Source organism: Vipera berus, assembly GCF_964194415.1.
Source record: "Vipera berus genome assembly, chromosome: 4".
NCBI classification, from domain to species: Eukaryota; Metazoa; Chordata; class Lepidosauria; order Squamata; family Viperidae; genus Vipera; species Vipera berus.
The window spans coordinates 1,327,865-1,342,189 of NC_138206.1; the positions used below are offsets into that span (position 1 = coordinate 1,327,865).

General features: G+C 51.0%; 1 protein-coding gene across 2 annotated transcripts in view; it reads left to right on the top strand.

The window, feature by feature from the left end:
- The window catches only part of STARD10 (StAR related lipid transfer domain containing 10), a 40,180-nt gene extending 30,756 nt beyond the window's left edge, over window positions 1–9,424 (top strand). For both annotated transcript variants that reach the window (XM_081327870.1, XM_081327869.1), the window contains 2 exons: window positions 599–651; window positions 6,433–9,424. In XM_081327870.1, coding sequence (XP_081183996.1) covers window positions 599–651; window positions 6,433–6,663 — 284 coding nt within the window. In that variant the 3' untranslated portion in view covers window positions 6,664–9,424. The remainder of the gene's footprint in view (window positions 1–598; window positions 652–6,432) is intronic.
- Window positions 9,425–14,325: the final 4,901 nt, after the last annotated feature.

The window sequence follows — 14,325 nt, forward strand, 5'->3', positions numbered from 1 at the left end:
TGCTTGTCACAGGGTCGTAAAAGGGGATCACGTCACACACACACACACACACACACACACCGGGACACTGCAACCGTCGTAAATGTGGATATATCTGTAAATGCTCCAAAACTGGAAGTTTTTAAGAAGAGACTGGACTGCCATTTGTCTGAAATGGGAAAGGGATTCCTGCCTGAGCAGGGGGTTGGACTAGATGACCTCCAAGGTCCCTTCCAACTCTATTATTATTATTATTGTTGTTGTTGTTGTTGCTGTTGTTGTTATTATTATTCCAATCGCCAAGCATCCAAATTTTGACCACATGACTGTGGGGCTACTGCAACGGTTGTCATTGTGGGGGAAAAGGTTCATAAGCCACTTTTTTCACTGCTGTTATAACTTTGAATGGTCACTAAACCAACGGTCGTACGTTGAGCCCTACCTGTAGGTCACAAGTTGGGATGGGGTCTCCTCCCTCTGGTTCGGATTCTGAGTGGGGGTCTCAGGTGTTGCAGGGTGGGTGGGTGGGGTGCGGGGTGCACCTGCCACAAAGTTCTCCACTTTGCGTGTCCTTCGGAAGGGCCGTTCTCTGACGACTGTTTTGATTTTCCTCCTGCAGGCTCTTTGCCCAAGTGGGTGGTGAATAAGTCTTCTCAGTTTCTGGCGCCCAAGGTAAGCTGGGACCCATTTCTCTCTTCTTTCTGCAGCTCCCTGGCTCACCTGGTCCAGTGCTGGAAGGGGGGAGGGGGAGGAGGAAGGAAGGAAGGAAGGAAGGAAGGAAGGAAGGAAGGAAGGAAGGAAGGAAGGAAGGAAGGAAGGACTGTGGGATCCTTGGTGCTCTCTGAGCTTAGCTGATTTCTTGCAGACATTTCATTACCCAAGTAGGTAACATCATCAGTGCTAGAAGGAAGGAGGAGGAGGGGAAGGAAGGAAGGAAGGAAGGAAGGAAGGAAGGAAGGAAGGAAGGAAGGAAGGAAGGAAGGACTGTGGGGTCCTTGGTGCTCTCTGAGCATCGTGGTTTTTCTTGCAGACATTTCATGGCCCAACTAGGGAGCATCATCAGTGCTAGAAGGGAGGAGGAAGAGGAGGAAGGAAGAGGAGGAAGGAAGGAAGGAAGGAAGGAAGGAAGGAAGGAAGGACTGTGGGGTCTTTGGTGCCCTCTGAGCTGGGTGGTTTCCTTGCAGACGTTTCATGGCCCAACTAGGGAACATCATTAGTGCTAGAAGGGAGGAGGAAGAGGAGGAGGAGGAGGAGGGAAGGAAGGAAGGAAGGAAGGAAGGAAGGAAGGAAGGAAGGAAGGAAGGAAGGAAGGACTGTGGGGTCTTTGGTGCCCTCTGAGCTGGGTGGTTTCCTTGCAGACGTTTCATGACCCAACTAGGGAACATCATCAGTGCTAGAAGGGAGGAGGAAGAGGAGGAGGAGGAGGAGGGAAGGAAGGAAGGAAGGAAGGAAGGAAGGAAGGAAGGAAGGAAGGAAGGAAGGACTGTGGGGTCCTTGGTGCTCTCTGAGCATCGTGGTTTTTCTTGCAGACATTTCATGGCCCAACTAGGGAACATCATCAGTGCTAGGAGGGAGGAGGAAGAGGAAGGAAGGAAGGAAGGAAGGAAAGAAGGAAGGAAGGAAGAAAGAAAGAAGAAAGAAAGAAAGAAAGAAAGGAAGAAAGAAAGAAAGAAAGAAAGAAAGAAAGAAAGAAAGAAAGAAAGAAAGAAAGAAAGAAAGAAAGAAAGAAAGAAAGACTGTGGGGTCCTTGGTGCTCTCTGAGCATCGTGGTTTTTCTTGCAGACATTTCATGGCCCAACTAGGGAACATCATCAGTGCTAGGAGGGAGGAGGAAGAGGAAGGAAGGAAGGAAGGAAGGAAAGAAGGAAGGAAGGAAGAAAGAAAGAAGAAAGAAAGAAAGAAAGAAAGAAAGAAAGAAAGAAAGAAAGAAAGAAAGAAAGAAAGAAAGAAAGAAAGAAAGACTGTGGGGTCCTTGGTGCTCTCTGAGCATCGTGGTTTTTCTTGCAGACATTTCATGGCCCAACTAGGGAACATCATCAGTGCTAGAAGGGAGGAGGAGGAGGGAGAGGGGGAGGGGGAGGGAGAGAGAGGATTAGTCATTTTCTTCTAGACGTTTCATGACCCAAGTAGGGAACCTCATCAGTGCTACTGAATGTGGGTTTTGCCCCCTATTTGTACAGAGTAGCTTGCCCCACCAGGCTTGCTTAAGGAAATGCTTAAAAGAGGGGAAAAAGGGTATTATTCTTGTTGGTTTATATCGGATGAAATGGTGAATTTAAGATAGCCTGGGCTTCAGAGGCAATTTAAATTTTGAAAAGCCCTGCTAGGTTTCTCCACCCTCGCGTTTAAGCAGCTCTCTGGATCAAAAATAGATCGTGGAAAATCTATTTTTGTTTCATCTCCGTGTGATTCTCGGTAGCTTGCTTCTTGGGAGGATATTAAGGAGTGGCTGCTTCTGGAAAAAACGGAGAGGTCAGAGGTTTGGGAGGCGTCAGTGGAGATTCTGAGGAGGTTATCGATTCCCTTTTACGGGAAGTTGGAAAGTGGTGTGGAAATGGACATGAATTATTGATGCCGGGCATGGTTAAAGAGTTGGCAGCTCCTCTGGGGGGGGGGAACGACTGGGGGGTGGGTGATGGAATTTAAATGTATATGTATACGTAAGATATGTTGTTGTTGTTAGCTGCAAAGTCGTGTCTGACCCATCGCAACGCTATGGACAACGTTCCTCCAGGCCATAAGATATATACAGTGTGTGTGTGTGTGTGTGTGTGTGTGTATGTAATTTTTTTTCCCAAAAAAATTACACAAATATGAGCTGTCACTGCTGTGGATGGCCTTGGGTTAGGCCGAAACGAAATAAGATTTGTCCCATGTTTGGGGCCTAGCAAGGTATTCCAAATACTTAACAAACACTTAACACACATATATATATATGTGTGTGTGTGTGTGTGTGTGTGTGTAAATTGCTAACAAAGAATTAAGGGAGACTGATATGCATTTCAAACTTATTAGTTTTCATCAGTCAGCCATATATATATATATTTCATCAGTCAGCCATATATATTTCATCAGTCAGCCATATACCGGTATATATATTTCTGCCAACCTAGCAGTTCGAAAGCACGTAAAAATGCAAGTAGAAAAACAGGGACCACTCCGGTGGGAAGGTAACAGCGTTCCGTGCGCCTTTGGCGTCTAGTCATGCCGGCCACAGGACCACGGAGACGTCCTCGGACAAACGCTGGCTCTTCGGCTTTGAAACGGAGATGAGCACCGGCCCCTAGAGTCGGAAACGACTAGCACGCATGTGCGGGTGAACCTTTACCTTTATTTATATGTATGTATGTATGTATGTATGTATGTATGTGTGTATGTGTATGTGTGTGTGTGTGTGTATATAGATAGATAGATAGATAGATAGATAGATAGATAGATATAGATATACATACACATATACATATATAGATATATATATAGAGAATATATATATATATATATATATATATATAGAGAGAGAGAGAGAGAGAGACAGACAGACAGACAGACAGACAGACAGACATAGATATAGATATAGTTATAGATATAGATGGATGGAGTGAAACGGTCATTATTTTTGGCCGGTTGCTAAGGAAGGTGGACCAAATTGCTTTTAATGACCGCAATTCACCCCAAATTTTCTGCCGGCTAAGTGAGACAGTTGTGCCGTGGGCTTTGCCCCGTTTTCCGACCTTCCTTGCCACAGTCGTTCAGGGAAACACCGCAGCTGTTAAGTTGGTAGTGCGGTTGTTAAATGAATCCGGCTTCCCCCATGGCCTTTGCTGGCCCTAAGGTCACCAAAGGGGACCACGTGCCGTCCCCCCCCCCCGGAAGTGGCAACCGTCATAAATATGAACCAATTGTCAATGCCCAAATTTTGACGACCTGACCCTGGGGATGCTGCAGCCGTCGTAAGTGTGAAGAATAGTCCTAACTCACATTTTTCAGTGCCGTTGTAAGTTTGAACCGTCGCCCAATGAAGGGTCGTAACTGAAGGACCGCCTGTAATTGCCGCTATCAGGAAATTCCTCCTGAGTCCATCTGTTCCTTCTTGTCCCACGAGAAAATCTGTCTGTTTTGGTCAAGGAAAGTCTGTGAAAGTTTTTAAGAGGAGACCGGACAGCCCTTTGTCTGAAATGGTGTGTGGTTTCCTGCCCGAGCAGGGGGTTGGGCTAGATGACCTCCAAGGTCCCTTCTGACTCTGTTATTCTGTTCTGTTAAATGGCTCTGAAAAGGAAATGAAGGAGGAGGAGAGGAGGAGGAGGAGGAGGAGGAGGAGGAGGAGGAGGAGGAGGAGGAAGGGACCTTGGAGGTCATCTAGTCCAACTCCCCTGCTCGGGCAGGAAACCACACACTATTTCAGACAAATGGTTTGTCCGGTCTCTTCTTAAAAAGTTTCAGTGTTAGAGCACCCAAACTTCTGGAGGCAAGGAGTTCCACTGGTTAATTGTTCTCACTGTCAGAAAATTCCTCTTTAGTTCTGGCTGACTGTGATTAATAACAACAACAACAAAGTTGGAAGGGACCTTGGAGGTCATCTAGTCCAACCCCCTGCTCAGGCAGGAAACCCTATACCATTTCAGACAAATGGCTGTCCAGTCTCTTCTTAAAAACCTCCAGTGTTGGAGCATCCACCGCTTCTGGAGGCAGGCAGTTCCACTGGTTAATTGTTCTAACTGTCAGGAAGTTTCTCCTTAGTTGCAGGTTGCTTCTCTCCTTGATTAAATAAGAGAAATAAATACGGGGTTGGTTGCATTTGTGTGTTGTGTGAGGCGTTGTGCAAGAGTGGCAGAGATCAGCAGGGGCACCTGTCCGGACTGACGCTCCTGGGTCAGCTCCATCTCCCATCAGGTGGTCCCAAAGGTGCTTTCCCCCCCCCAGAAAAAAAGGGAACTGGACTTCCTTGGTTTTCTTCCTGGAAAACTTTTCCCTTCCCCGCGTCTGATCTGGTTCCTTTCCCCTCCCTTGCCGAACGGTCCTGCCGGTTGCTGAGAGATGGCATGAAACGCTCACAATGGCCACGGAAAACAACCACGTCAGCAGATGCAAACACACACACACACACACACACACACACACACACACAGAGCGCTAATGAAAAGACAAGGGGGGAAAAAACCAAAACTCTCGCCGGAGAAGCCGAGAATGGAGGAGCTGCCTTTGTGGTGGGCTTGAAGCCTATCGGTTTTCCAGAGACGGCCAAGGTCTCAGGTTCCGCGGGCGGCTTTGTGTTCCCGGACAAAGCCGGTCTGTTTCCAAAGGGATGGTTGTGGGTCTCCGGTGACAAAGACGCTTTAGCATCTCTTTGGGCCAGGAATGGGGTTGGCAAGGCGGCCGGCCGGGCCGATTCCTGGCACGGAGGCCTCCGGATTGGCAGAGGAGTTTGAATCTCGGGGAGACCCACCTGGAGAGGGGGGGGCTCTGCTCCTGGTCCAGAGCTGGTGGGGAGGGGGCCGGGGCAGTGTGGGAGTCTGCTCGTGTGGGTGGGGGCTCTTTGGGATGCAAAACGAGGCAACTCCCAGCAGGAGGGAGGCCTGGGAAGCCGCCCCCCCCAGAACCCCGAAACTTCTTTGGAGGTCTGTGGGCTCCTGGGTGGACGTCTCCTGGAGGGGCCTCTTGGCTGGTCCTGTCTCAAGCATTGTGGTTTTTGTAGTCCATCATTGATATTGAAAACTCCTCCTCCTTCCCCCCCTCCCTCCTTCCTTCCTCTTTTCTCCCTTTCCTCCCTTCTTCCTTCCTCCTTTCCCCCTCCCTTCTTCCTCCTCCCGTCTTCCTTCCTCTTTCTCTCCCTTCTTCCTCTTCCCGTCTTCCTTCCTCCTTCCCCCCTTTCCTCCCTTCTTCCTTCCTCCTTTCCCCCTCCCTTCTTCCTCTTCCCGTCTTCCTTCCTCCTTCCCCCCTTTCCTCCCTTCTTCCTTCCTCCTTTCCCCCTCCCTTCTTCCTCCTCCCGTCTTCCTTCCTCTTTCTCTCCCTTCTTCCTCTTCCCGTCTTCCTTCCCCCTTCCCCCCTTTCCTCCCTTCTTCCTTCCTCCTTTCCCCCTCCCTTCTTCCTCTTCCCGTCTTCCTTCCTCCTTCCCCCCTTTCCTCCCTTCTTCCTTCCTCCTTTCCCCCTCCCTTCTTCCTCTTCCCGTCTTCCTTCCTCTTTCCCCCCTTTCCTCCCTTCTTCCTTCCTCCTTTCCCCCTCCCTTCTTCCTCTTCCCATCTTCCTTCCTCTTTCCCCCCTTTCCTCCCTTCTTCCTTCCTCCTTTCCCCCTCCCTTCTTCCTCCTCCCGTCTTCCTTCCTCCTCCTCTTCCTTTACCCCTCCCTCCTTCCTTCACCCCTCCCTCCTTCCTCCCTCCTCCTCCTCCCTCCCTTCCTCCTCCCCCTCCCTCCCAGCTAACTGTTTCTCTCCTCCTCTTCCTCCCCCCCCCCGCCCAGGCCATGAAGAAGATGTACAAGGCCTGCGTCAAGTACCCCGACTGGAAGCAGAAGCACAGCCCCCACTTCAAGCCCTGGCTCTACCCGGAGCAGAACCGCCTGGCCAGCCTGCCGCTCTCCGACCTCTCCATCCAGCACGCCGACTCCCTGGAGAACATTGACGAGAGCAGCCTGGCCGAGGGCAAGGAGGAGACGCGGGCCGAAGGCAGCGACGAGGACAGCGTCAACTGAGGGCCCGCCGGCCGGAGGGGCAGGGGGGGAACCCTCTGAAACCCAGCCCCCCCCCACACCCACCCACCCACCTGGGCTTCTTCTTGTCTGTGTAACTCCCGTGTTGGCCAAGGAGGAAGGCGGGGGGGGGCCCTTGTCTACAGCCGGTCCCAGGACAGGATTCTTCTCCAGCTTGTGGTAGGGGGCTGCAGCGAGCAAAGTCTCTGGAGGAAGACCCCCCTCTCATGTCGGTAGCCCCCCTTCACACCCCCTCATGCCAGGCACCCCTCTTTTCTTTCCTGGCGGGGCCTTTTTCTGCAACTGCCCCGTTCCTTTAACGGCATGGCGGGTGGCAATGGCGGCAGATAATCTGGAGGAAAAAGGGGGATTCTTCCCATGAAGGGGTCTGCTGCTCCTTGGGGGGGTCGGGGGGCTCCCTTGGCAGCAAAGCAGCCCCCATGAAGGAGGTGGGCACGGCTGCAATGACCAGGCGGAGCCCCCCCCCCCCAGCAAGGTGGGGCATCCACAAGGGGATTCCCCCCCCCCGGGACGGGTCAGGATGGCAGCTGCGATGGTTTGCCTGCCTTTTGTGTGCATTCCCCCCCCTGCAAGACCCCCTTCCCCCGAACCGCCATTTCTGGACCGTGCCCCGTGGACACACACACACACACACACACACACACACACACACATACCTGGTCTGGTGGAAACAGCACTGGCTGCTGGACGGGGTCATTGCAAAACTGTGGGTGTGTCTTCCAGCGCAGTCTGGTCTGCTTGCTTTCTCATCTTACAGGTAGTCCTCAACTTACAACGGTTCACTTAGTGACCCGTCCAAAGTTATAACGGCACTGGAAAAAAGTGAATTAGGACTGTTATTCACGCTTACGACCGTTAGAGCATCCCTATGGTCGTGTGTTACGTATAGACCGGGGTATCCAACTTTGGTGAATTCTGGGAGTTGAAGTCCACAAGTCTTAAAAGTCCCCAGACTGGTACAGAACATACAGATTGGACCAATGCTCAGACAGAAGCAATAAAATAATTCAGACACTTATCAACTGACTCACATTTATGACGGTCGCAGGGTCCCCAGGGGTGCCCTGACCCCCTTTTGCGGCCTCCTGGCAAGTAACGCCAGTGGGGGAAGCCAGATTCGCTTTAACAGCTGTGTGTGACTAAGAGTCAGTTTTACAACTCTGGCAAGGAAGTTCCTTAGGCTCCCTTAAGAAATGTCGCACTTAGCGGCAGAAAACCTGGGCTCAGCTGCGGCCGTAAGTCGAGGACTGCCTGTACAAAGGCAGGCAGGGAGTACTCGCTTGCTTATGGAAGGGGAAGATGGCTTGAGGTGCCCGCCCTTTCCCGTAGCTTCTCTGCAAACATCTGGCTGCCTTCTGCAGCTGCTGTGAGTTTGGCCTGGGGGGGGTCCACCTGCAGTGTTCTTCAGTTGGAGCGAGGCCTTCTGCCACTTTGGGGCCACGGACATCACCCCCCTGCTCTGACCCTGCTGGTCTCAGCTCCGGCCCAGGGTGGAGGAGGATGGGACCCCCCAAGAAGCCAATGTCCTGGTGTGCTTGCTCTTGGATAGGTAGGGAGAAAGAGAGTGTAGGGCAGGGGTCTCCAACCTTGGCAACTTTACGACTTGTGGACTTCAACTCCCAGAATCCCTCGGGTGGGAGACCCCTGCTTGTAGAGCGGAGGTCCCCAACCTTTCGGCCCTCAGGGACCGGTGCAGTGGAGAAAGGTTTTTCCACGGACCGGAAGGTGCGTGGTTTTGTGTACTGCCTGCATCCCACGGATGGGGCTTTGCTTGTTTGTGCAGACCGGTTGCTGGCATGCTGTGGCCCGGTTACTGGTCCACGGACCGGGGGTTGGGGACCCCTGTTTTAGAGGACATCTCCGTCGCATTGCTTCATTGAGGATCCCTGAGGTCTCCAGGCTCTTGGCCAACTGGCAGAAGGTGCAAAGTTCTGACGGTTCGAGCGAGCAGAACGCGCCATCAGCCTGTCTGGCTGCCAGGTGGGCCAACTCCAAGAGCCGAGTCACCTTGCCACCCTCCAACTGGTTGCAGCTGGAGAAGGCCGCCTTCTCTGCTCCGCTCTGCTCCTCTTCCTCCCAATGATACTCAGCCGATTTATTTTGGGATGAGCTGCCTACAGAATGAGGGGGGGAGGGGCTAGACCTTCCCAGTCAGGCCATCTTGGGCCAATCCAGGTGAGAAAGACCAGGTGTGCAGGTGAGAGTTCAGCTGAACCGATTAAGCGCTAAAAGCCTCTGCGCGGGAATCTACTCGGTGCACAGCCAGCACCTGCTAGATTAGAGTCAAGGGAATTCAAGGGAAGTTGGACTTAGTTTGTGGCTATGTAACGATTCTAGGCTGATGCCTCTTTTGACACCGCCCCCCCCCAACTTCTGCCATTCCCTTCAATCCATCTTGGAAAGGCAGCTGGGGGCAACCAAAATGACTTTTCCACTTTCTTCCTTCTTTGTCTGGTGGGAGAGCCCCTAACTCAGGGGGGTCTATGAGTAGGAGATGTGGGGGTGATCCTTTCCAATGGACCTCTTTTCTCTCTCCCTCTCTCTCTTTCTCTCTTTCTCTCTCTTTCTCGTTCTGTCACTCTCACTGCCCCCTGCGCAGTCTGGAAGGCTAGTGGCGCAAGAAAAGTGAGATTTGACTAGCCTTAAATTGTAGGATTGTTACTGTAGCACGCTTTCAGGGGTTGCTTTCCCTATAGCCCCTTTTGCATTTCCGGGGTGAGTGGGTGGGTGGAGGTGGGAGGGGGTGGATTTAAAAACAAAAAGGGGGACAGGGGATTTCATATCTTGTTACTGGACCATTTGTTTCGAAATAAAAGGAGTTCAAATTCTTTTGAGTGCTCTTGCTTGCAAAGAGGTGGACACGACACGTCCTGGGAGGTCAGGAGCAACTGGTGCAGGATTCGAATGTGTGGCCTTAAAAGAACCAGGCCAGCAGGGGACAGCAAGGTCTACGGACCAGTCCTGTTGTCCAGAGAAGTGTTCCTCAACCTTATAGAATGAGGAGAGTTGGAAAGGACTACAGGGGGTCACCTCCTAGTCCACAGTTTCTCAACGTTGAGCCCTTTTAAGAGGGGTGGACTACAACTCCCAGAATTCCCTAGAGCCTAGACAGAAGGTGGATATCAGTTGTATTAGGGGAGTGTTAGGAAGGAGGATAGTGGGCGCTTTGTTATGTATAGACCAGGGTTATCCAACTTCGGTGACTTTAAGACTTGTGGACTTCAACTCCTAGAATTCCCCAGCCAGCTTTGCTGGCTGGGGAATTCTGGGAATTGAAGTCCACAAGTCTTAAAGTCACCAGACTTCAACATCCCCTGGTATGGAACATATGGATTGGCGGACAAATGCTCGGACAGAAGCAACAAAATAATGCAAAACCTTCAGCAATTGTTTTTAAGAAGTTTTTTTTAAAAAAATTAATGGTAATAGACCAGACATGTCAAACTCAAGGCCCGGGGACCGGATCCAGCCCGCAAAGTGGTTTCATGCGGCCCGCGAAGCCATCCTGGAAACAGTGAGGGAATAGCCCCCACTGCCTTGGCCCTGGCCCAGAGACCCTCCTCCTGCCAGAGACCCCCAGATCTGTCCCACTCCTGCCCAGGCCCCCTGGATGCGAAGGATGTAGAGGTGGCCATGCCCACCCAGTAGGCCACACGCACTCTAGCCACGCCCACCCAGTAAGCCACGCCCACCCAGCCCCCTGAGCGCAACCGCAGTGCTGATGCGGCCCTCCATGAAATTGAGTTTGACACCCCTGGAATAGACGGTTTGCCTTATGAGCCGGTCCAGTCATTTGCGGAGATGGGTGGCTGTCGAAATCAATCAATCAACAAGCTGACCCAGACAAAGCCTGGAGAAGTTCAAAACTGACAGGTTGCTGCCACACCTGATCAACCCCTCCTTAGTTAAGCTTGCAAAGGTTAAATCCGGAAGTTTCCAAGGTCAGGAAGGGCCCAAACCGTGGCAAGCGGGACTCAAACGCAACTGGTCTCTGACTTACAACAGTGACCGAAGTTTATAACAGCATTGAACAAGGGGACCTAAGACCATTTTTCGCAGTTAACGACCTTTTACACAGCATTCCCAGGGTCACGGGATCAAAATCCAGACGCTTGGAAACTGGCATGTACTTATGACGGTTGCAGCGTCCGGGTGTGTGTGTGTGTGTCACGCGATCCTTTTAGCAACCTTCCGACAAGCAAAGTCAATGGGGAAACCAGATTCACTTACGGACCGTGTTACTAACCTAACAACTGCAGTGATTCGCTTTACAACGGTGGCAAGAAATGTCGTAAAATGGGGCAAAACTTGCTTAACCAGGGCCTTGCTTAGCCATGGAAATTTTGGGCTTGTTTATAAGTCGAGGACTAATTCTAGTCTGGAATCTTGACCCGTGTGGTCCGATCTGTGGATTTCAGGGAAGTGCTGCCCCAGCCTGGGGGGATGGACTAGATGACCTCCAAGGCCCCTTCTAAGCCTTGCACCCTGTGATTCTGTCATTCAGGGGTCCCCAACCTGTGGACCATGGGCCGCTATCGGTCTGTGGCCTATTCGCAACCGGGCCGCGCGAGTAGGTAGTTGGCGTACATGTGTGTGCGTACAGCCCCACTCACGCGAGTGTCATGGGCGCTTGGAGCCCCACTTGCAGGGGGCCAAGGTCCCACTTGGCAAGCGTGGTGGGGGTTCACTTGCGTCCCACTTGTGCGAGTGTCGTGGGTGCTCGCGGCCCTGTTTGCTGTGAATGTCGCGGGCAATCGCAGCCCCACTCAAGCGAGCTATGGATGCTCATGTGGGCACACGTGCGGGCACACTCCTGCCCCTCCCACAAAACCAGGGGGCTTCCAACTTGGCCCTTTGATGACTTGTGGACTTCAACTCCCAGAATTCCTCAGCCGGCATGACTTGTGGTCTGTGCACACTGGCTGAGGAATTCTGGGAGTTAAAGTCCACAAGTCATCAAAGGGCCACGTTTGAAGAAAGACCTCTGCACAAAACCATCCCCTCTTTCCCCCCTCTCCCGCCCCCCCCTGCCCCGGGCCACTAACCCAAAAAGGTTGGAGACTCGCAGGTTAAAAAAAAAAAAGAATCTGCAGCAATTCACTTATTAACCAGGGCAGGAAATGTTGTAGAATGAGGCAAAAAATAAATAATAAGAATCACTTAACAAATGTTTCACTTAGAATTTTTAGGCTAAGTTGAGAACCACCTGTAGATGATCGACAAGGGTGCTGGACTACAGCCTCCATTCTCCACAGCCCGCAAGGCCAGCAGAATGCTTATCCAATAAAAAAAGAAGAAAAAGGCAATTAAAAACCATCCTGTGTTGGGGGGGAGGTCCCCTCTTTAAGTTGGGGGGGGTAGAGAACAAGAGGCAGCCAGCCTCCCACAAAAAGAGGGAAAAGTGGGGCCTGTCTGTCTGTCCATCAAAATATCGGTATAGAATCCAAAATTGAAAAAGCGTCCAAAAAAATTCAGATTTCTACCCAATTCTAGCCAAACCTCTATATTCCAACTCAAGGCCTGGAAATAGTAGCTGGGAGGGAACAGCGCCCCCTGCTGTCTCCTCTGATGCAAAACCGGTTATTCTGGTGGCCGGAATTCCGCGGTTTCAACTCTGGCCCTTTAAGAGGGATGGACTTCAACTCCCAGAATTCCTCCAGCCAGCATGGGTTTCTGGGAATTGAAGTCCACCCATCTTCAAGCTGTCCAGGTCTGAGAAACGCTGCCTTGGAGACAGAGAAGATGGCAGGATCTGCGTGTGCAACTTACAACAGTCTGTTTAGTGACCAGTTGGAAGTTGGAACAGCACACTCCGGCATCCTTGTGCTCACCTTATAGGGGGTACCTTGCTCAATAGTAGCAACTGTGAGGGGGATCTCGGAGTCCTAGTGGACAATCCCTTAAATAGGAGCCAGCCTTGTGTTGCAGCTGCCAAAAAAGTCAACACAGTTCTAGGCTGCATCAACAGAGGGATGGAATCAAGATCAGGTGAGGTGTTAATACTACTTTACACGGCCTTGGTAAGGCCACACTTGGAATATGGCATCCAGTTTTGGTCACCACGATGTAAAAAAAGATGTTGAGACTCTAGAAAGAGTGCAGAGAAGAGCAACAAAGGTGATCAGGGGACTGGAGGCTAAAACGTATAAGGAACGGTTGCTGGAATTGGGCATGTGGACTTTAATGAAGAGAAGGGTGAGGGGTGACATGATAGCAGTGTTCCAATATCTCAGGGGCTGCCACAAAGAAGAGGCAGTCAAGCTATTCTCCAAAGCGCCTGAAGGCAGGACAAGAAGCAATGGATGGAAACTAACCAAGGAGAGATTCAACCTAGAAATAAGGAGGAATTTCCTGACAGAACAATTAACCAGTGGAACAGCTTGCCACTAGAATCTGTGAATGCTCCAACACTGGAAGTTTTTAAGAAGAGACTGGACAGTCACCTTTCTGAAATGGCCTAGCACAGGGGTAGGTAACATTGGCCCTTTTATGACTCGTGGCCTTCAACTCCCAGAATTCCTGAGCCAGCATGGCTCAGCTTGGAAACCTCTCCCTTTTCCCTTAGCATGGCTGGCTCAGGAATTCTGGGAGTTGAAGTCCACGAGTCACGAAGGGGCCAAAGATTCCCCATACTGGCTGAGGAATTCTGGGAGTTGAAGTCCACGAGTCATAAAAGAGCCAAGGTTGCCTACCCCTGCCCTAGACCATTCCAGACAAATGGCTGTCCAGTCTCTTCTTAAAAACTTCCAGTTTTGAAGCATTCACATCTGAAGCTCATTTGTGCTATTTCTTGCAATAACAAGCCCATTTGTTAACCTTCAGCCACCTGAGGGACCACTTGGATCCAGGTTGCAGAAGGCCCCCCCCCTCCCTCACCTCTGAGCAGGTGTGCAAACCTGCAGAACTGGAAAGGCAACAGATACAACACCCCCCATCACCTAAACCAGCCTTCCAGTTCTAACTCCCACAGGAGCCTTGTAGCTGATTAATGTGCTTGCAATGCCTCCGCTGAACCATAACAGGTAAGTTTGCAAATGTCTGTCTCTCTGTCTCTGTCTCTCTCTCACACACACACCCCTCCAACGGCTTCCAGAGGTATAGTGACTCAGTGTCCTGATCCAGGTTTGTATATCGGCTGCTGACCAGGTGGAGAGAGGGAGAGAGAATGAGAGAGAGTGAGAGAGAGAGAGAGAGAGAGAGAAGGAATGAAAGAAAGAAAGAATGAGAGAAAGAGAGAACAAGAGGATGAGAAAGAGAGAAAATGAAAGAAAATAGAGATTGAGAGAGAGAATGAAAGAATGAGGAAGAGAACAAGAGGACGAGAAACAGAATGAAAGAAAATAGAGAATGAAAGAAAGAATGAGAGAGAGAACAAGAGGATGAGAATGAAAGAAAATAGAGAATGAAAGAATGAGAGAAAGAGAACAAGAGGATAAGAGAGAGAGAATGAAAGAAAAGAGAGAAAGAGAATGAGAGAGAGAATGAAAGAAAGAATGAAAGAGAGAATGAATGAAAGAATGAGAGAGAGAGAGAGGAGGGGGGGAACGCATGCCTCCCACTGACTCATAGCTCTGGGGGCAGCTGCAACTGAGTCATCCTTTGGTTGTCTTGCTTGAGACTCACCCTGGGGATGGGCTGGAGATG